Source organism: Aplidium turbinatum, chromosome 3 (assembly GCF_918807975.1).
Source record: "Aplidium turbinatum chromosome 3, kaAplTurb1.1, whole genome shotgun sequence".
NCBI lineage: Eukaryota > Metazoa > Chordata > Ascidiacea > Aplousobranchia > Polyclinidae > Aplidium > Aplidium turbinatum.
The window spans coordinates 35995910-36018189 of NC_137474.1; the positions used below are offsets into that span (position 1 = coordinate 35995910).

General features: G+C 35.2%; 1 protein-coding gene across 1 annotated transcript; it reads right to left on the minus strand.

Moving 5' to 3' along the window:
• Window positions 1-2746: 2746 nt before the first annotated feature.
• Window positions 2747-20721, minus strand: LOC145767239 (uncharacterized). The gene is made up of 3 exons (XM_082579028.1): window positions 20371-20721; window positions 5177-5326; window positions 2747-4166 (listed from the first exon to the last, which is right to left on the minus strand). The coding sequence occupies exons 1-3, from the start codon at window positions 20550-20552 to the stop codon at window positions 3869-3871; spliced, it is 630 nt and encodes a 209-aa protein (XP_082435154.1). The 5' UTR covers window positions 20553-20721; the 3' UTR covers window positions 2747-3868.
• Window positions 20722-22280: the final 1559 nt, after the last annotated feature.

Sequence of the window (22280 nt, forward strand, 5' to 3'; positions counted from 1 at the left end):
TGTGAGGCTGTTGAAAATCAAGTTAGGCGTGTAAACTTAAGTGATGTAAACCCATTCAAGATATGATTGCGAACAATGGTAGACAGCATAACAAGCATTGAGAAAGAGCTGCTTCGAGGCCGAGCACACACGAATGATGAAGTTTGGTTTGGTTTTGGATCTTCATCCTCGGACTGGCAAAGCCTTGATAGGTTATTTTTAGTAGTTTCGCATTCTTGTAGAATTTAGAGGCTCTTGACGCAGGGCCGGTCACCGAGATTGATAGAGTGAAGTTTTCCGATTGTTGAAGTGTTGTTGCCGGGGAATTATTCCATTCACTAGGTGCCGCTGAATGGAGAGCTGTCCTGAAATGCGTTGCTCAAGCGTACAGCCCGAGAGCCGAACCAGCGCCGCGTGATCTGGAGCCGGGCGCGTAACCACTGAGCTAACGGGGTGGACAAGGGTTGTGATACAGGTACAGGCAGCAAACTTCAGCACTTATTCATTGATTTGATTGTGAAAATTTATATCTTGGAACTGAGAACGTCTATCAAAAAACTTGGTTCTGGCAGTTTTGCATATTGTTTTTGTACAGGCTTTCAACTGTTGATGCACTAGCTCGGTCGCCGCGATCGACAAATTGAAGTCTTCTTCGCTTGTTAAAGTGGTGAGACATGTAACTTATTCTACCCACTAAGTGTCGCTAGACGAAGAGCTATCCTTGAAATCCGTTGCTCAAGCGCGTAGCTTTCTCTAAATGTTAAACTAGAATTGCTCGAATTTGCTGTTTTATCTTTCACAAAGTCGATGCTCAACTCCTTATTCAACTTAACTAGTGGGACAATCATGAAAGTTAAACAAAATAATATACCTCTGAAATATACTAAGTCATTTTTTTATATATACAACAAGGTTACAGACACGTTTAATGTCAGTTAACTTTTTAAATGCTGTTTCTCCAGCTCAAGCACGCAGTAGTTTTGGCTAACTCAAAATTATTTCAATACCTTTTTTTGTTTTCACAATAGTAAGTTTAGAAGATATTCTTTTTCCAAGTGTTTGAAAATTCATACTGGAGCCTAAGCTTGACATGTGAAATGCTTAAGTTTTAAAAATTAAGTTTTTTGGTCTGTTTATTGATACCAGTGGTTCCTTGGTTTATAATAAGCTACAGTGTGCTACAGTACTGCCATAATTATTTGTGATGGTAAATTAGCGCTAATTTTCATGTGAGGACAATATAAGAGTCATTATGATTACAAAATAATTGCTTTAAGATGATGGCTTAGTTAGCTCTATAGGCTACTTGAGCAAGCTGGAGGTTAAAAATCACCGGTTACTCTTTGGGATGCAATCAAGATTTTGGAAGAGTTTTACTTCTAGGAATCATTGAGGACATTCTAAATAATCAGGAAAGCCTGATTGAAAAAAAGAGCAAACAATCTTGCCAGTAGCTGCTAGGCTAACCATTACAAGACTTAGTCCACTTCATTGTATTTTAGCCCATTGTGTCATTATCTATAGAAATCTTTTTTGTTTAATCTTTTCCTGCTAGAAAACATGGTAAAACAAATGTCTTTGTCCATCTATACTAGAACGCTTCTATGCGACAAGGAAATCGCTGCAGCAGCTCATCGATGTTATCCAAACCGAATTATGTCAAAATTTAAAACGTCTTTTCAATATCCTGGGTTCTTTATCAATATGTTTTTATTTGATGCTGAGGAATATGTAGCTGGCCTCCTTTAGCAGGAAATAACAATATTTGAGTTGAGGCAAGTATTCTCAGTATATGAACTGAATCGTTTTCTTAAGCGTTATTAGCACAGGTAGTCTACTTCCAAGTATGGAAGAGATTTAAAATTTCTTGGGAAACTTTTGAGTTTTTATTTTTATCAGCCATTGTGTTACTGCTACGAAGCAGTTCGTTTCAAGAAAAAAGGAGTCTGCAACAAAAAGCGTGCCATTCCTGGGAAGTAGCTGCTGCGCGGTTTTTTTACTGAAATAGTGAACATTTTCAACAAATCCAACCACTTTTATTTTGAAACTTAACATTAATGAATTCGAAAGATTTTCAATTTGATTTCATTACTTTTTAGTTTAAATAAGTTTATTTGAATTGAATGAGTTCTTTCTGTGGAATTTCAAGGGAAAGGTTATTCCAAAAATTTTAGCCTGTTTCATAATCTCATAACTTTAATATTTTTGTACGGAAGCATATCATGTTTGTGTAAACCATAATTAACTCAAACGCGACTGCCCGGGTAGACCTATTTGAAGTCTCCTTTTGTAGTTGAAGTGCAGTGTCTCATCAGCTGGGTACGTTGGCGTATTTGTAATTTGAAGGTCGCTGCAACAGATGAAGTTCATTGACCAATCAGAAGACAGGATTTAACAAATACGTGTACCGTTAGCTGCTGTCTATCAATTGCGTTATGCGGTGACACACCAAGCGTTTTTGTTATTTTTTCAGTTACGCAGCACTTTTGCAAACAATTATAGGCTTATACAGTATAAGCTTGCCTAACTGTTCACACGGGCTGAGTTGACCTTAAAAATGACCGGAGCTGCATCAGTGTTTCAAAGCTTCTACAAGTATGAAAAATAACCAGAATTAAGCTTCCAATATGTAGTTCTTCTTAGTCCGAGGACAGAGATTTTTAGAATCAAGTTGAAAACTCTAAACCTTTAGCTTCAATCAATTCTAACTCGCTTTGGAGAAATAATTTAAAGGAAGCAGGATACAACAAAGAATGTCAAGCGCATACACGGATCTTGTTTCAATTCTTTGCAGTATATTCAAATTAAACAAAACATGATATTTCACAAATTAATACTGTTTTACTGCAAAAAAATCCACATACAAGACACTTTTTCAAAAGGATCTTTGATTGATCCTATGTCAAATGGATGATGTTCCTCCAAACGCAAAGTCACAAAAACGTGGTGCTTATGGTAATCAAGTGCATTTGGAATTATAGCATTTAATAAAAGAAGCAAAATTAAATCAAAAATGAGTCCAACTTACAAACATAAGCAAGCTAGAACTCAACACCCATGATACGGGTTGAAGAATTTATATTGGACAAATGAAGCAAAAAAAAAACTCTCTCAAAGCCATATAACAACAAGAGGGCTTAATTGGAATTTTCATTGTTCATTTTCGTGATTTTCATGTAAAGTTATATTTTAAAGCCCAGTTAAAGTATAAGTGTTTTATAGCTTACTATCTTGCCAAAGTAAGCGCAAGATAAGATGATGTCGGTATACTCAATACCTGCTTTTAATAAAAGGAATTATACACCACAATAACTAAGCAAGGCTAAATAATTCCCTGTTGTGTTTTAAAACAAAGCAACCATACTACATATCTGAGAATTGACGTGTGGATTAAAGCAAAACAAATTAGTATAAGTTTAAAAAAATTAGAAAACATAAACTCCATATAACTCAGAAATAAAACATTGAAAGAAATGTCGTTTCAAACTAAGGGCTGGTCATTGTTTGTTATATGGTGTTGCTTGCCAAGAAAAACTATGCAGCAAAAGTCACAGATGCCATCACAAGGATTTGCCATCGAAGTAGTAAATTATCTAGTTTAACTCAAGCAGAATACATTATATCCAGACAGAAAGTTATTCCTTTTTCACCTTAATACAAGCTAAAGTTCTGGCTGGATGGGTTAATGTGTCTTTGCTCAACTTGTAAAAAAATGCAGCGTTTTGCAAAAGTTGTGCCAACATGAGAGTAAATGTTAAGTTGAGCTGGCAGACAGAACAGGGAAACATGTGAAAAAGCAAATAAGTTTTTCCTTCCTTTTCTGTGCTAACGTTTTTTAAATCGTCTTTGAAATTAATAAATACAAGAAAACGAACAGTTACAGACAAAGCTAAAATGAAAACAACTGCATTCCGTCAAAAGCAGCTCGGGAGTGCTTACGGATCATTTTTCCTCTGTGCCACATTCGCCTGTATCTCTTGTTCAACTTATAGTTTTCAATCGCTCTCGCTCGTCGGGCCCTGTTCAATTGGTGAGCCACTACTTTCATCAGTTTGGATTTTGTCTGTTGGCTCAAAGAGTTCGACAGCTCATTAAACTTTTCTTCTTTGGTGTCAGAAGATTTAAGTTTTCTCAAAAATGTGGCAAGAAGTTTGATGATGTTGCAATGGCAATCTCTTTGGAGTTTGCTGCAAGAAGAAATGAAGAGAGATTTTTAGTTGCACGGCAGCGTATCATATTGTTGTGAAATTAAAAAATCACCACTTCAGTCTGTAGCCTACACAACCAGCAGGATATTTTTTGAAAATACTTGACTTAATATCAGATAGAAGTCGTCGCAGTGATAGCTTGAAAAAGCATTTGAAAATAAAACAATAACAAGCCCAAGTTGAAAAACACCCCAAGATTAGCTGAAGATGAATAACTGATAGATAAAAAACAAAAACAAAGACTGCAATATGTACAATAGTCGTCGCTACCTATATTGCAGCCCACACCATGTTTGAAAATTTTTATGAAATGGGCATTCGTTTTTGTACAAGGTTATTAAATATTAATTTATAACTCACTTTGACACAATTTTTGAAGATTTTAAGTTGGTGCGTTAAAGGTAAAAAACCTAAATCTACTTATCTGAGAAGCCCAACTTTAAATTAAAACTGTGCCGTTTTTTTCTGAAGGATGGTGGCCACCATTTTGCATAAAAGTAGAAAACAAAAATGCAATGCAGCAAACTACAGCTCGTCTTTATTCTCAAAATGCTCATTGCTGATTTTAATGATAAGGACACCATTAACATAAATAGAAAAAAAAAACATACAGAAGAGATTTGTGGAATGCAGAACAAAATGAATGAGCAAGTAAATCTGGTAACATATTAATTGTTTTATTTAAACAAATTTGTGGCAGTGACATTATATTCTATTTTCTCAAGATTAAGTTCATGGAATGGAAATGACAAGAAAACTTCTGACAAATAAGACTTCCTTGACGGTGCTTATAATATAATCCCAATAAAATAAACATTTATTTGATGGGTGTACTGCACACAACAACGTTTCTTTGAATGAACTTTTCTTTGCAATGTGTCTTCCTTTTCAATTTCGGCGACTTCCCACATCAATGTCAAAAACTCCAAAATATGAAACATGTAATTAATAAAGGCCAACAAAGAAAATCTCAAAACATTTTCACATACCCTTTTCTCTTCAAAAGACAACGACACCGTCCTCTCGTAGCTGTGTCCGCCGCCAATAACATCCCACGAAGGATTGTTTGACGGGAATGGTGAGCCCTCCCTCTGGCAGCCCGGTCGGTGATCATCAGGTCAGCGATCGCATACCGTTTCCTGAAAGAAGAAGTAAGCGGTGAGCTAATAGTCAGGGTAGTTGAAAATATAATTTGGGCCGGTGCCAATGGTTTTTTCGAGCCCTAAAAACAAAACACGCTAAAAGTGCACCGTGGAAAAAGTTGATGCAACGTTTTGAAAGGCGAAACCAGCCGCTGCGCTGGTGCTCATTTAATTTGTTAACTATGCAATCTGAAGCCTCTTCTGGCCACTTGAGTTAGAAAAATGCTTTTACACTGATTGTTACAGAAAACGTTTGCTCGCACAGTGGAAAATCGTGTACTAGTGAAAAGTAGACTTCACAGTTTCGGTTAGTTTCTAACGCTGAAGGTCAAAATTCCGTCACGTAACTGCTAACCCACTGGTCTAATTTCTCGCTAGCTATCAAAGTGAGGTTGATAGCAAGCAACTAACACAAGAAAAGGAAATATGTGTAACTAACTTTAAAAAATCTTGAAAACAATAGCTTTGACAACAACATACAAACTACACTGACAATTTTTGATTTTCGTTCAAATTGTATCAACATTTTGCAACTTCCAAATTGTAAAATCAAACATATAGAAAGTATCGCCATGAAAAAGGACTTCTTTAAATATTTTGTGATAGTTTTATACTTCAAAAATAGCAATTTTAGAATTGTAGTTTGACAAGTTAGGTTTGATTGGCTATTGAAACTTCATCAAATTTGCTTCATATTTACAACTTAGAGAAGTTATATACAGTAAAGTATCCGAATAAGCTTATCATAAGAGTTTCTTGTCATTTTTGCTTTATGATTGCAAGATCATCAGTGAACACTGCCAAGTTACAAAAAAAAAATTGTTTGACCTTCAGGTAATTTTTCCCATTGGTCTTCGCAAAGCAAGACATGCGGATTACAGACCTTCATTCACCCCAAAAAGGGTCTTGGTTCACTAAAAGTTTTTTGTTAACTTCTGTTTAGGCTGGTTCACTTCATGCGTATGTGATTAGGTGTAATTGTGCGCTTGCGCAATCTTGGGCCTCTACCCTTAGACAGAAAATCCGTCATTTTTACATTGATTCTACGTTTGCAGAAGTTGACAGAATTGCTGTCTGGGGCAGACCTTGGCCGAGGCAGCGATTGCTCTTTACCCGAAAACAACATTTGTTCCAACTCCATTGATTGGACGTCTGCAGACGTAAATGTAATAAAAAGAAAGATTTTACTAACTGGATGGTTATAGTCTATCTCTGAGACCTTACACATCCAGGTCCTTAGACTCTGTTTTACAAAAAAACAAATTAATTATGAAAATATAAATAAGAGTTTGCCAATAGGTGCATATTCAAAATTTATGTGTTTTTAAGGCACTGTAAGTGGACCGGTTGCAAGCTAATAATGACCTTAATAGTAGACTTCATGTAATCTGAAAAATTGACTTTTAATAACTAAAGTCATACCGACTTAAGAAGAAATTTCTCTCTTACAGTTTTGAAAATATTTGTTCAAGTTGTTGTCACAGCTGCCGCGCAGTTACTATACTACTGTCTGTATTTGCATTAACGCTTGCATTCCTTCACATTGCACAACTTCAATCAGAGTTATCCAAAGAAGTTGTAAGAATATTGACTTAGCCTTACGAATGATCATATTTCCATAACCCACTAATGGGACTTACACTCTTTGTGTAGTTATGTCACAATGATTTTGAATATCCACCAAAAACAGAGTGAATTGCAAAATAAAGTTAAGTTCTGCAACCTACATTTTTTGCTGCTTTTATCTAAATCTGAATGAAAAGTTTCTTCAAAAAACACTGATGTAGGCCTGTTTATGTTTTCTTCAATTTTCAAAAAAAAAAAAAATGCATTTGCAACACAATGTGAAGCTATCGCAAAAATTCGGACGAAGTGAAATATTAATTTTAAATATTTCCTAGAAGAGGAGTGATGTTAAACCACTTTTCCTCCATTTTGAAGAAAATGCTTTACTGAATTGCTAAGAATTTCGTCGTCGACATTTGACTTTGCTTGGTTCAGGTCCAAGTTTGAGACTAAAGCCAGTTGCTTGTATGGTTTTTTAGGTGGTCGTAGCTACGCTAGGACATAAGAAATATAGACAATTTAGAACCTGTTTAATTTGTGAAGGAAGTATCCTTGTTTCAATTAGCAAATCAACTGTTTACTTTGCGACATGTAATCTGGGCTTGTCTTTCGAGATAAGGACCCACTTCAAATACAAAAGCGTCACTGGAATAGTTTCAACCGCAAGACACTTTCAACTCTAACTTAGTCAAAAACCTTCAAGTGGAAAAGCTGTCACCTGACAGTGATTGATGAGTGTAACCAATGACGTAATTTCTACGATTTTGTCAAAAAAAGCAATTTTCGTAAGTGCATGCACTGACGAAGATAACTTTTACCGATAAATTGATTTTTGAAACAACACTTAATAGATAAGTTGCATTAGTAGAGGTTAGATAACACAGCATTCTGGAGTGTTCTTAATTTTTTTGTTGACTCAACGTTTATTATCGTTCCATTACCATAAAATTAGTGATACACGAAGTATTGAAAACGAATCTATTAGTAGCCTATCCACTGAGGGCAACTGTAGTCCGACAGGAAGTTACCTAGTTAAGGATGATACGCAGTTTTTATTGCCGACGTTTCGTCATTTTATTTATCAAATGCCTGGTAAACAATTTCACTCCGTTTTTACTCTAGTAATGTCATGATTTTTCCTTGTTTTACGTTTAGCAACGTGAAATGGATGTCTTACAGATGTTCTTGGTTTAAGGAACCTAAATCCGGACACCCACGTTGGAGATTGGAAAAGAGTGATCAGAGACACACGGCTAATGTATGATAAGATTAGGGAGCTTGATATCATTCAAAGCAATCATTGTGGTCAACACAAAAAAACGAGGAGAAAAGCCTTGAAGCAAGGCTTTGCTTGAAGGCATTACGCAATTAAAATGCAGCTACTACTCTGCTTTTGAGTATCACTCAGGAAGCAAGCTGTTTGTTAAAGGTAAAGATGGACCCATGCTGTGTTACTAAGCTTCAGGGAATGAGAAGACAAAGTTTTCATCAAACTAAGCCTTCTGCACTAACGAGGGTAGGGTGGCCAGTTCCTTTCTCTAGGCCGCCTTTCCTTTAACAATTACGCCCAGCCAATTTATCACACCTTGCGTAGACGTTAGCAGTGTTTATCAACAACCAAGCTAGCCAGGTATCGAACCAGGTTTTCAGTATTCAAAAGCCAACGACACGTTGTTTGTGCTTGATATTAACTTCTCGTCATCAATTTTTTTTCTGAAAATGCGGTTTTATCATAGCCAACAAAGAATTTCTTTGCGTTCCTGATGCTATTTCAATGTTAATTGTTCGTATGAAATGACTTAAACTTGCTAACAATCTTTTTCAAATAAATATTTTACTTTTCAACGGGATGGTTTTGGCTTGACCTACTCTAAACTCAAATATCAGATTGTTGCAAAAATCTTAAATTACAACGTCGAAAAAGTAAAAACTAATTGTATAAGAAAACGTTTTCAACCACTTGCTGATTACGGGTCAATGGAGGCATGACGGTCAGATGCAGACCTGTTTTTGATGATTTAGGCCGAAAACGAAAAAGTTGTCGTCAATTGCAGCCGGTACGACATCAAATGAAAAACGATCTTTCTGAGCGCCAAGAAAACGTTTGCAAAGACCATGCGTTTTCATGGGAAAATAATTTTCCTCCTTTGGCTAACAGTATCCTTGTTTTCCCGGAAGTGCATCACGTAATTATTATTTTTGCATTGTAAGATGTCCTTGCATCCCAAAGAACTCGAGTTTATCTGATAAGAGCAGAGGAAATCTCCACTTACAAGCCAAATGTGAAAATTCAATCCTATCTTTTCTTCCATTAGGCGTAAAAACGGTGGCATTACAATTGAACGTGAGTTTAAGGTATGTCACTTCAGTAACGCAATACCCTTTGAACCTCCAAACTTTTCGTAACTTCAATGTATTCCGACAGCTTTTTTAAAGCTTTTTTACCACTTTAGTTTCAATTATATAATTGAAACTATGCAACTCAATGCTTTAAACATCTTATTACTGCTGGAGAAACTGGTTAAGTTGGTCAATATGTGTCCATTTATTGATATATTGCCAAAGCATAAACTAGGGCGGCGTTACTAATAAGAAATATACACAAAATCCATTAAGATGTACCATAGGTTTGTTACACACGTTTTTTTTTTTAATTGAAACAGCACAAAATATTTTAAAATGATTTTCTAATACGTTAAAAAATAGCAAGAACTATACATACTTTTTGTAAGCTGGAATATGGAGATATAGAGGCTATCACATTTTTTTAAATTCTATTGTATGTACTTTTGCCGCTCTTCGTTGAGAGAAGCATCACACTTTGTTTAAAAATGTAAAAAAAAATATGATGATAAAAACACAAAACCAAACACAGTCTGACTTATTCACATTTCACTTTGATCTTTGAGTAAAGAAACTACCAATGTGTGAAAAAAAATCACATAAGAAAATAAACAATTTTCTTCCGTGAGGTTATCTGATAAAGTTGCCGTGTCTTGGTAACTCAAACGGCAACGCATTATTCCAGACAAAAAGCACTTACACGCAAATTCCACGCACCTTACAGGGACAACCACTTAGCCAAGAAAAATTCACAATGAAAACAAGTTCACTGAAGTTGGATACAATCAAGTGATATTTTCTTATCAGCGATATTGGTCAAAATGTTGATTTAAAATCGTAATGCACAAGCAAGGTGTGATCATTCATGTCATAGGAATAAAACAATTCCTTGGATTTTGCGTTAAGTTCAGGTCACATTGATATTGTTTGAGTAGTTGCCGAGCACTAAATATTGTAGTCTTGTCAAACACAGTTTTCTTTCATATGCCGAGATGCCAGATGCTTAACTTAATAATCTTTTGTTTGTAAAACCTGTGAAAAGGGCATCATTTTAGCTGTTAAATTGCAGAAGGTAGTCATTTACACATAGGAGAAAATTTCTTTTTACAGATATGTTGTCCGTTACCCATCACTAATCCTCATTCACTAGCAACGAATTTATTATGCTTGATACAATTAATTAAGTGCGTATTTTTAATCATGTTTGAAAATCTATAATGTAGGTTGATGATTCACACACGTGACCAATGTTCCGATCACCTTCCCTACTTCAATTGTAAACGTGTTTGTATTTAACCTATACTAACAATCACAGCTTAACGGATTAATTTTGTTGAGCAGCAAGCGTGAAAATGGACGATAACAGCAAAAACTTACACACATTTGTTCGAACAAATAAGGTTGTTGTCACAATGTATCACGTGATATTGGTACGTCAGGGCTAAAATCGTAGCGTAGCCTATCCTTGAAGGCAAAGCTAAGATATTGTTTATAAAATGAACTTAGCTACAATACTAATCCAAGAAAAATCAAGGATTACTATTCAATTTACAGCTAAGCAATTCTATCACCAAGTGTGGTTCTAACTTAACTTTGCAAATCTAAAGTCTTTAACAAGCGTCAGTTATTTTTTGAGTTCAACGTAGTTAGTTTCCAGATACATTTTCAGACAAGACGCTTGCTTGTTTCTCTCTTGTTTGTGGGCTGATGTAACCACTAACCACATCAGTGAAAAGCCAAAGTCTTTAACATTAAAATAACTAATAAAAAACCTGATTTTGTGGCCATTCAATCCAAATTTCGTGGAAAGAAGGAACAGTTCATACGTTTGGGTTGACATACTCGGATATGCTGTAAGTGTTAAATTATGTACTATTAACATAATTTAATTCAATTTTTTTTTTTGGAATGCAGAAGAAACGATATTGTGGTAATTAATACAGAAAGGTAAGAATTCAATTGACTGGTAAAAGCAGCGGCCGAGAGCTTTGTGACGTGAATTAGTGGTGCGATACTGATGAGTCTAGCCTTATGGGTGAAACATGTGTCTATTGCTGTCAATTCTTGTCTCATACGACTGCCGAGAATCACAGAACATTAAAATATTTTTTTCTTTCTCACATACTGTAGTATGTGCATTGTGCATATAATATCAAGCATTAGAGAAAGAGTGTTGAACAATTTTCTGTTTGCATAAGCAAAATTTTGTACGGTAATATAGGCTTCATAGTAAAATTGCACTTTCTCAGACACGCAAAGCAAAGACACCAGCCAATAATCACTGCTCAAATAAAAATATTTTGACCTAAAACCACGTCAAGAATTGAAGCTACACATATCACACCTGTTCAAAGCCAATTCTTACTGCAGCGGCGCATTTTAGCATGTTTGCTGTGGTTGTTATGCTTCGTCGTATTGCCATACCATGAAACGCAAGCATGCAAGGTTGTACTTAGATAACTGTCAAGGCAATGACAGGACCACCTAGGCTAGTTGATTTATCTCATCCTTCGTAAAGATAACGCCTAAAGTTAAATGTTAATCTGAGACAGCACAAACACTTTAGAGTTAGACCTACTAATAACCAATAAAACAACTTAAAGCGTGCACATCTCTTCGTTGATTCTTTCTTCTTGGTTATTCAAAAACTTATAACAAAACGTTTCAAAATGAATAAGCAAATGTTTCTCGACAAGTTGGACAAAGTCGATTGACCACTGTAGATGGCGCTTTGAGTAACAGTCTAGTATCAAAAATGAAATTATGATTTGTTTGAAACAAAAAAATGAATAAGTTTTGAATAAAACACTAGTTATCAACAAATTTAAACCAACTTTGACTAAGCAAAGCATTGGGTCACATCACAGCACACAATCGAATTGCAGGAAAAGCTGACAATTTTTGTACGAAAGCTTTTACTAATTAACAAAACAAAAAATGCAGTATCAGCAATAGCAGTGCTTGCAATATAAAACATACCTAGCATCGTTGCTCTGGTAAAGATTGAGCTTTTTAACTTGAAACTAAAGTAACTTTATGCATCAGCATCATCACTAGCACTACCTCACTTGCAGCGTGGCAGCTTGGTGGTCTTTCTCTCTTGGCTACTTACAAAAGATCATAAAAAGAGCGTATCATGCGAAAGAAATTAAGCCAATTGTTGTAGTTTCATATAAACGCATTGGGTCTGTTATTATTCGTATAAATATTGGGTATGCGATATTGCAGTTAGCACTCGTGACCAAGTGTTCCGCATTAACTTCCCATGTTTGTACCGGATATGAGACGTAGATGCAAGTAAGTCTAGCTCACAGCTCAAAGTGACAAAAAAAGATAATTGATTCTGAAATTATTTTATTAAAGTTTAGTTAAAAATCAATTTAAAGTTGGCAATCAGCCTTGCAACAATGGTAAAATACATAAACGCATTTCATATAAACTCGGCTTTATAGCAATGGGATAAAAGCTTTGATTATGTATGCACGTTCACCATCACGCCGTTAGGAAATGATCCATTTGAATCTATTGATTAGGAAACTGGTGAAAATCTTTCAAAAAAAATGTCATGCATTTTTGCGTGCAGCACGATTTTGCGGAATTTGAAAGGTGGGCAGTTATTTGACAGGTGAAGGATTAGCAGTTACGCTGTGCCATCGGCAGTTTCCTTGAATTTTATTGACGACAAATAGACATTACAAAAGCAATACCTACGCACAACCGTACATTGCATATCATTTGTTGAAATACATTTTGGGTTAAAATAGCTTTGAGAACTTGGCCAACATTGTTTGATGTGTTTTTAATAATGATAGAACTTTAATACCAATGCTTCAAAACATTTGTTTGCAATGTAGGCAATCACTAATGCAACCTTTACAGTCACCAGATCAAAAAGAACATAAATAACACACTGTAGCCTACGGTTGTTGACTTTTAATAATTGATTTTTAAAAGTCTTTTGCAACTCATCCAACTAAACTTAAAATATTTGCAAAAATATGATGAGACCAAAAATGCCCTTCAAGAGACGTCGAAAGCCAAGGTCTGGGACGCTATTCAGTTTGCATAATCATAATTGAACATTGCATTATGCAGAAGCAACACACAATGAAGTTATTGTTAAGTCAGGCAGCAGATCAAGAGTTGGAAGGGTAATTGCGTGTGCTTGTCTATCAAAAAAGCCGACAGTTGAGAGATTTCTTAAATAAACTTTACTGGGTTTGACCTTTACTAATTCCAACACGTCAGTTCCTTGAGTTCGCTTGATCATGCAGACTTCTATTGCCACTGTCACTAACAGAAGCAATGCATTGGCTTGCAATTCGATGTTGTAAAAAGTTAAATAAATAAATAGCCTACTGTAAAATTACGTATCCAACAGAACAAAGTTTTGCATGACAAAGGATTATACCATGTTTGGTCATTTATGACGTATTTTACCAAAGTTAAAGTTTATGATATTTATTCAATCACACAAACAAAAAAATTCTTGTCACGCAAAGCTGGCAAACATTTCAAGCAAAATAAAGTACAATCTATTTTTGATCAATGTTTTTACGATCAAAGCTAAGACAAAAAGTACACACAATAATGACTTAGACAAAGTTCATTATGTCGAAAACCTTTTTGAGATTCTACATTGATCTAATTCTAACATCTTCCAACATACACTCAAATGCTTGTTGGACTTTGATATATTACGACAATTTTATAGTGGGATTTTCTCTTATCACAAGGGTAGTTACTGCTATTTAGTCGATACGGTATTCGGTTTATTAAAACATATAAAACATTTTAAAGATGTTCAAACAATGCATTTTTTTTAGTTTAGTTTACCTGTCAAATGGTACTAGTACTGGGACTGAAAAATGTATGAACTGTTTTGAGGTAGCAAAACAAGAATTTATAAATACTGTAAGCTTAATGACGGTTCTTAAACATAGCCTAATTATTACGAACCATGTAAGTTGTTGCATAGTATTTCAGTACAACTCACATTGAGAACAAATTCATAAATTTAACACCAAAATAGCCGAAGAGAAGATAAAGGTCCACAGGACTAAGCTGCGGTTAGAAGAACACGGAAATTACACTGTCGCTTTAACTCCTTCATTAATGGAATTGTTACGGATAATCTCACGGTTGTGTGGTCGTGGTGTACATGTACATTTTCTACCATTATGCTGGAAGGCGCTAATGAATATTGCGGTCTTTCCGGTGACAGCCTGCCTTTACTTTAACATAAATTGCTCAGTACAGTTCTTTCGATCAGTTATCGAAATATGCACAAGCTCTATTTAGAGCATTCTTTATATTATTTTTTAAATGCCTATCACTTCGTGTACACGCAAAAAATCACTCTAACTATGAAATATTACAGTGTTGTTGCATACATAAACTGTACAGTATATTAAACCAACTGACAGTGCTTCAAAGAGTCAACACAATAGAAATTGCTGTTGGAAAGCTCGTTTAGTTATTTATGTCGGCATTGCATTTCAAATTCCGTTTGTATAATCAATTTTAAAGCAGAAAGAAATAAGATAAAGAAGAGCGTTTTCGTTCAACCATGGCTGCCTTGCTATCTTCGGCCTTTTGGATTGTCGTGAAACACCCTACTTGTGATGCTGAGACTACGTTTTGACACAGGAAGATAATATTTCTCATCAGCATTTTGCAAAGATGTTTCACAGGTCACATGAATGACGGTGAGTGATAAGTGACAGGATTTCAACGCAAAGGGCTCGTTAGCACGCACAGACTTATCTTGAGTGAAATTGAGATAATATCATGCAAGACGGTGCTTTTGCACTTCAACGCCGCAAAAACACACGTCTAGCAAAAATTCAAGTTTAACAAGTACACGAAACGCTCTGCAATAAGCTGTAAATTTTACACCAGATCCAATAGCTTTGGCAAGGCAAGGCAGGCACGCCTGCTGTATTTTTATTAAACCCCACTGGCCCACTGTATATAACAATTAAAGATTTGAACAGTGAGATGCTAAAATGTGAAAATAATTTGCTTTTCCACGAAAATTCCCATGTAAAAAGTTTTTCATGTTACCAAGTAAAAGCGAAGGCAGAGGAGTTTGACGTGTGTGACGTGGGTGACGTTTGTGACGTTTGTGACGTCACCATAATAAAAAATAATAATCTTTAACAATTACAATATCACTATGGATCTAACTACCGTGATATCACAAACGTCTCAATGGAGGGGTGCGATTGGAATTCACAAACCACTCTTTTTGGCTACATTACTCATAGACAGACTATCTTCCAATAAAGCTTTAAATTATAATTCATTGTATAGGGTAGGCTTGCAAGCATAACCTCCGTTCGTTTGGTGTTCATACCTGCAAGTAGTTATGCAGGAAAAGCTATAACCCAAATTGTTAGTTGGACGAAAGTATAACCCAAATTGCTAGTTAGAAGCTGGAGCCGTGACTAAGAAAATAAGCATTTATAATTTTAGAACTAATTTGAATTTTGAAAGGTATAAAATATAATTTGTCAGTTTATGAAAGTTAATGGATGGTTTCTCCACCTTCTGCTTCGTGAAAAGAAATAGGGGGAATTCTATTACAATATTAAAATTTATAAATGAAAAGTGTTATTCCTTTACACTGTAATTATTAACTCGATTGAATATAACTTGAATTTCAAGAAAAGCTGCTACCATTCATAAGCATTCTGATATGACCGAGACGTTATAGTCTAGTCTAGAATAAGGCAGTCGCCACAAAGAACAATTTTTAAAGACGTAAATTGATCTTAATGCTGTAATTAAGGATCGTTTTGTGTTTGAAGAGGCTCAAACAGTCGAAGCTCATTAATTAGCAACAAGCAGCCCACTGTAGCTCGAGAGGCCCTTTCCATTCCTCACTTGTCTTTTATGTTTGACTTCGCTACATGTTAGTAAAGCTGACAAAACACTTTCTATTCACGGTTGCACTTCAATGTTTTTATATTCCATTGCAACATGAAATACATTTTGCGCTTTTGTGTGTTTCTTGGTTCTCAGATGTTTTTTAATCTTTAGGCCATAAACGCTTTAACGCTTTTTTAATTATTTTTTTTATATTTTTGTAGATACATTTTGTAATTCATCTTTAAGCTATTTTTTGCTTTTAAGTCTATTTTTCAAAAAGGTGAGTTGAGAAACGTAATCGACAAAGGTTGGAAGTACTGTACCAGTGTCACATTTGAAATATTACATAAGTAAAAAGGTAGTAGTTTCTAATTTGTTCTTGCAAGAGAGGTCGGCCCTCATGATCTTTTGTTAGCTAGGTTCCTGGGGTTCTTCCTGTCTACCATTTCTCTATTAGTGCAGCTGGCAACGACCGGTAACGTTACCAGTAATTGGAATGAAGTAAAAATGGCAACTTTTGCCGTCTTAGGAGTTACTCTGCATGGGACGTGATAGAAGACAATGTAATGTATCTTACTATATTAACATGGCATGGTACAATATTGATTAGGTTTTACTTGTTTTTATCGTAATATTAGTCTTTTAACATAATTTAAATTTAATAATTTTTAAATCACTAGGACTGAAGCAATAGGTCACATAAACGGTAAATAGCGTAGCCAAAAATGTTTTATCGATATCTGATCTTTTTGTTGATATCTTCGAACTGCAGTAAACTAAGTGTTGTTCAAACATTCAAGTTAAACGAAATGTTTTTTGAAGAGTGTCTATGCAGCAGAGAAACCTAAGCAAATGGTAATTGTAGCCGTTAAGTCTCTTTAAAGTATTTGATCGAAACTCACTCTTTCCGTAATTGACACTAGATTTCAAGAGCGCATGGCATTTTTGGGAATGACTCTCACGTACCTTGAGTTGGTTTTTAATTTTTTTTTGAAGAAATTCAAGAAGTTTTTTTTTTTTATTTAAAAATATGGCGGCATCGAAACGAAAGAAAAATCTTTGTCAGTGATCTGAAATCGCAGTCGATATCTAAAGATAAGAATTCAGACGTAAGCGAAACGACATGCACGATTTAAAACATATCTGTTCAACAGATCAGTAGCCTATGTTTCAATCGTCGTGGTATGAGCGTACGGGACAGTAGGTTTATGTTTTTACAGCCAAATAAATAGCGTTTCCCACCTATTTGTGTTTCAACGACGTTGAAGCGATTTAAAAATGACATCATTTGCTGGATGGGTACATGAGTTGTTGTGCTTTAGAAAGTCTAGAACATTGGTTCTCAACCTTTTTTTTTACGGCGTACCACCCCTAGGTTCTATGATCTTGTTGCATATCAACAAATTATCGAAAAACTCAACTTTACTCAAAATCTATATAGGATTATTAACAGGGGCGAATTAGCTAATCATTCAGCCTGAAAATTTCGAAACAAATGCATCACAGTACTCTCGAAGAAGTTCATAAAATATTTAACTATACAATCATCACGATGCATGTATAGTTTATTACAATAGAAAAAATTTGCTTAACGTTTTGTTAAAACTTTAATTTAACTTGAAAACAAACTGCGTATTACCTAAAATGACTTCGCGTACCACAGTATGAGAACCACTGGTCTAAAATGATGATGAACAATTTCGATTGGCTTTACAAAGAATGTAGCCTATTACGTTTTGTAAAAGTTGTTGCAAAACAAAAAATCATAGAGAAACTATACCTTTCTATTTATTTCGTAGTGCAAGTGTGAAAAAGTGTAAACATCATACCAGGGGCGTAGTCACGGGGGGTTGAGGGTCTGAGGGGGTGGCAATCGGCTCCCCCAAATTTTATTTTGCCAAAAACCCAAAACATATTTTAATACCACTACAACGTTTTAATTTCATTGTTATTCAAGTTAAATGACGTTTGCCCTCCAACCAATTGCTTTTGCCTCCCATAAAATTTTCTTTCTACTTACGTCACCGCATCATTTCCAGTCTTTAAGCCGCGTAGTTTATCTGTTTTTGTAAATAACAAAGTCAATGTCTCATCAATAAATTGCAGGCAAAAATTGTTCAAAAATTCTGAACCACAGTTGAGCATACACGACTTTGCTTCAATATTTGATTAACTTTTTCAAAAAGTCTCCTCAAGCCCATTAAGATACAAAAGTATTATCCTATATAAGTATTTGGATTTATTAAAATATTTTACAGCTAATTAACTCAGTTAATTGGCACTTATAGCGCACGTTTTCTGTGCAGAATTCTACGTGTTAATAAATTCTTTTACAAGTGTAACCAAATTATGTTGACAGAGCCCATAGAAGCCTTTTACTTGAACATGGCTTTACTGAAAAACTACTGTAGATAATGATGGAATTAAGATACTTTCGCATATTAGGCCTACCTATTTCCATTTGTTTTTCAAAAGCAAACCCATTTTAAAGTCTAGGCTACTTCATTACTTGCGAAGTTTGTATTGAATAGAAATACTAGATTTTTTTATTTCCAGAACGGCCATTGTGATTCAGAATATTTTGCTATATTTTAGTTAAATCAGATTTGAAATATCAAGAAAATGGTGATTGTTTGCTGCTTGTTTTTTAATGAAGTGTAGCCTACTATTCATTTCAGATATTTTCAATCAACTTTCTAGGTACATTTGTGGTTTGTAATTCATTTATATCCCGCAAAAATTGAAACATTTTCACACATTGGCTACGCAGTAGCCTGTATGCACTTTTGAGTTTGTGAAAAGTGCCATTTTCTCTCATTTTTTATACGTTTTATCGGTTATCAATAGCTAATGTTCACCGAGGGTGATTTTTCACTAATGTTAAGCTTTTTGCTTGTCAACACTTTATGCGCTTAATAGATAAAGATAAATTGCAGTTGGAAGTTCTATATCTGCTCAAAGCAGGCCTAATCAGGTAAACACCACATCGAACAAGTGTCGCAATTCAGTTTATAAGACGTTTACAGAAATAAAACAACCTCAAATCCATAGCAGCTGCAATAGGTATGTTTGGTTCACCTAGCGTAGGCTACAATCCAAAAAGTACGCCAGGTTTGCAGCGAAATACTGTGTTGAATTCAGCCACAATTGTTAAAGTGAAAGTGATTAGCGATGGAAGTCGATGAGTTTCAACTGTTGGCTTAGATATATTGCATAATTTATATAGCCTAAGTATCTCAGCGTATCTTGTACGCTTATCTGATTTTCATATAGTGCACGCCTTGCATTCACGGAGAATACATCACTGAGCTACGGCCCATAAAATCAAGAAAATTAATAACTGTAAAATTGTTAACCAGGCAATCATGGTGAAAAAAACATGAACGAATCTTTGTGAATGCCTCACATGATTGACTTTTCTGTTTGCTTATGCGGTAATTACTTGAAACAACAACTCAAGGACAAACAACTGACCGTACATGCGATAAACTAGTTAGTGCAAGGCGACTGCTTATGCTGTTACGTTTGCATAGCTTGAATATCTGTGAAGTCTTCAATGCCGAAGCCAAGTCACGAGAACTGCTGCAGACGATAAGGTTTAGCATGAGACAATTTTTAAGAAGGGTGATTTAACAATCTACTAGTCAAGTCACAAAACCACATTCACTGTTTGAGCAAGCACGATGATCGACGATTATCCGGTATTAACAAATTAAATTGATCCTAAAACTCTTCAAACATGCACAGCAGTTACCGTTAGCGATTTTCAAAGATTTTTGAAGTTCGAGCAAAGTTTTAAGCCAAAACGAAAACACACAAACACGTAAACATTAACTTTAGAAATTTTCCACTAGAAGAATATGTCTGAACTGCTTAGTCTACCGAAATTTCTTAGGCTGCTAAATTGCATATGCAAACATATCAACTTCAAAGCCAGTGATAAGTTTCAACAAGTAGCGATTGTGTTTAAAACATGCTGGAATGTGTTGTGGGAAACACTGCACCTGCAAAGCTCCAACAAAGTCAACCTATACCAACCAGATTGAAAGTTGAACTTGCCTTTTGCTAGGCTATTAGGTAGGCCTAATTTTGGCGGCTAAAAAAATAATAGGTTGAAAACAAAACATGTATCAACAAATTTAAAATTGTCTTGAATTTACTACCCATGGATCTATTACGAATTAATGATCTTCAATGGATTGTAATGTTGTAACCTAAAAGAATACTTTTCACATGTATAAGTAATGAATTTATCATACCTTCTTTTCAAAGGATTGCTTTCGAAATGATGGCTTTCAATGGCTGTAACTTGACTTTTTGAACTTTTTTCTTCGTAAACTTTGTTCGGGTGCGTGTTTGTTAGTGTTATTACTGACAAGATAAGAAACAACACTGTAAAGGCTGCCACATAGCCTCTTAGACAAAGTAATCCACTCGTCATTAACGCTGCATTAGTTTATCCACACCGATCTGTCAATGAACACTTGAGACTGCAATGTCAGGCAACCCGCTCCTGGCAATTATTCTATTTTTGAAGCGCTCTGCTTGATGATGAGAAACACTAGACAAGACCAATAGCGGTACACTCACATCAAGGCTTATATATAGACAACAGCTCACTGAAAAAAAGGAATAGGCTACACTGGAAGAAAAATATTTCGCAAAGTGTTTGCACCATTTTAGCATTGTGTTATGCAATACGTATCATACTATGCGTTTTTAAGTAGGTGTTAAACTTTGCAATCATAATATAAAAATAAAGAGCCTAAAATGTAGATACTAAAGTCATGTTCAGCAAACAGACGTTTCGAAAACTATAATATAAACTATGATATATAATTCAGTGCCAACTTGTTTTCAAATTATAAACTTAAATGTTAAATTTACGAAATTATTATGACTAAGCTTTTTAAGCATACATTCTTGTATTATTTTTTTCGAGCTGCCATCTCCATCGATTTATATTTTTGTGCAAATGCTTTAAATTTTTACTGGTTGGAGTTCAATCTCTATTGGTTACAACGTCTCATCCAACAAAATGAAAAGTTTTCCTTTAAGTCTTAGAAGGCCAGAAGCTTTTAAATTCAAATTTGAAAATTAATATTTTTTTAAGATCAAGCCAAGTTTAGAAAAAAAAACAAAGATTAGCTCAATTGGATGAGTGCAGGTTTTGTGGAAGGAACGTTCGCTTAATTCTCGAAATGTGCGCTTGAGCAACGCATTTCAAGGATAGTTCTTCATTCGGCGGCACCCAGTGGATAAAACTATTCACAAGCAGCGACATTTTGATGACAAAAAGATACTCCATTCGGTTCTCTAGCTTGCGTCAGTGGTTCTCAGCGTCTAGGTTTAAAACAAAATTGCCAGGTAAAGTTTGTGAATAAGCTTTTGAAACAAAAAACCCTCACAATCAATCAAAATCTGTTCAAAAATATTTATTATAGATTCATTACTAAATTAGTTAAAAAGCCTACAAGCATTTTTGACTTGTCAGTCTTCATGTGAAATGAAAAGTATCTCGCGGGTAGGTTTTGGTGTAATCTTGAACGTAGACTGAAAATTCCGTTTCCAAAATAATTGTTGTTGGATTTAACAATTGTCGCAAGAGTATTGATTACCGATATCCAGTAGCGTAGCCAGGAATTTTGAAAGGGGGGTTTTGACCACCCAGCGGCGGGGGTCTGGGGGGCCTCCCCCAGAAAATTTTAAAAAATTACTTTGAATTTGGTGCATTCTGAGAGCATTTTCAACAAAAATGTGGGTACGAATATTCCTGTAAAATGGTGCTGTCTGGTAGCATAGCAAAAGGATAAGATCATGTTTTCTTCGGCATTTTTTGGAAATAAAGCTAAGTCTCTGTGCTTTTTTGTTGCTAATTCCTGGCTGAGATGTTTGAATGTTTGGTATTGGCAAAACTCGCTCTTTTAATGCAATTTTGTTTAAAACTAGGCAATTTTTTATTAGACTGAAAGCATCATTCTCAATATCGTGACGTCACACGCGTGCCAAGGGGGGGGGTTGTAACCTCCAAAACCCCTCCCTTGGCTACGCCACTGCCGATATCTAAGTCATGACGTCTATTCAGCTTAATTGTAGTCCTGTATAGTATCTTAAGTAGAAAACAAAATTAAAATCTGATAAATAAAACTTGACTACAATACTCAGGTTT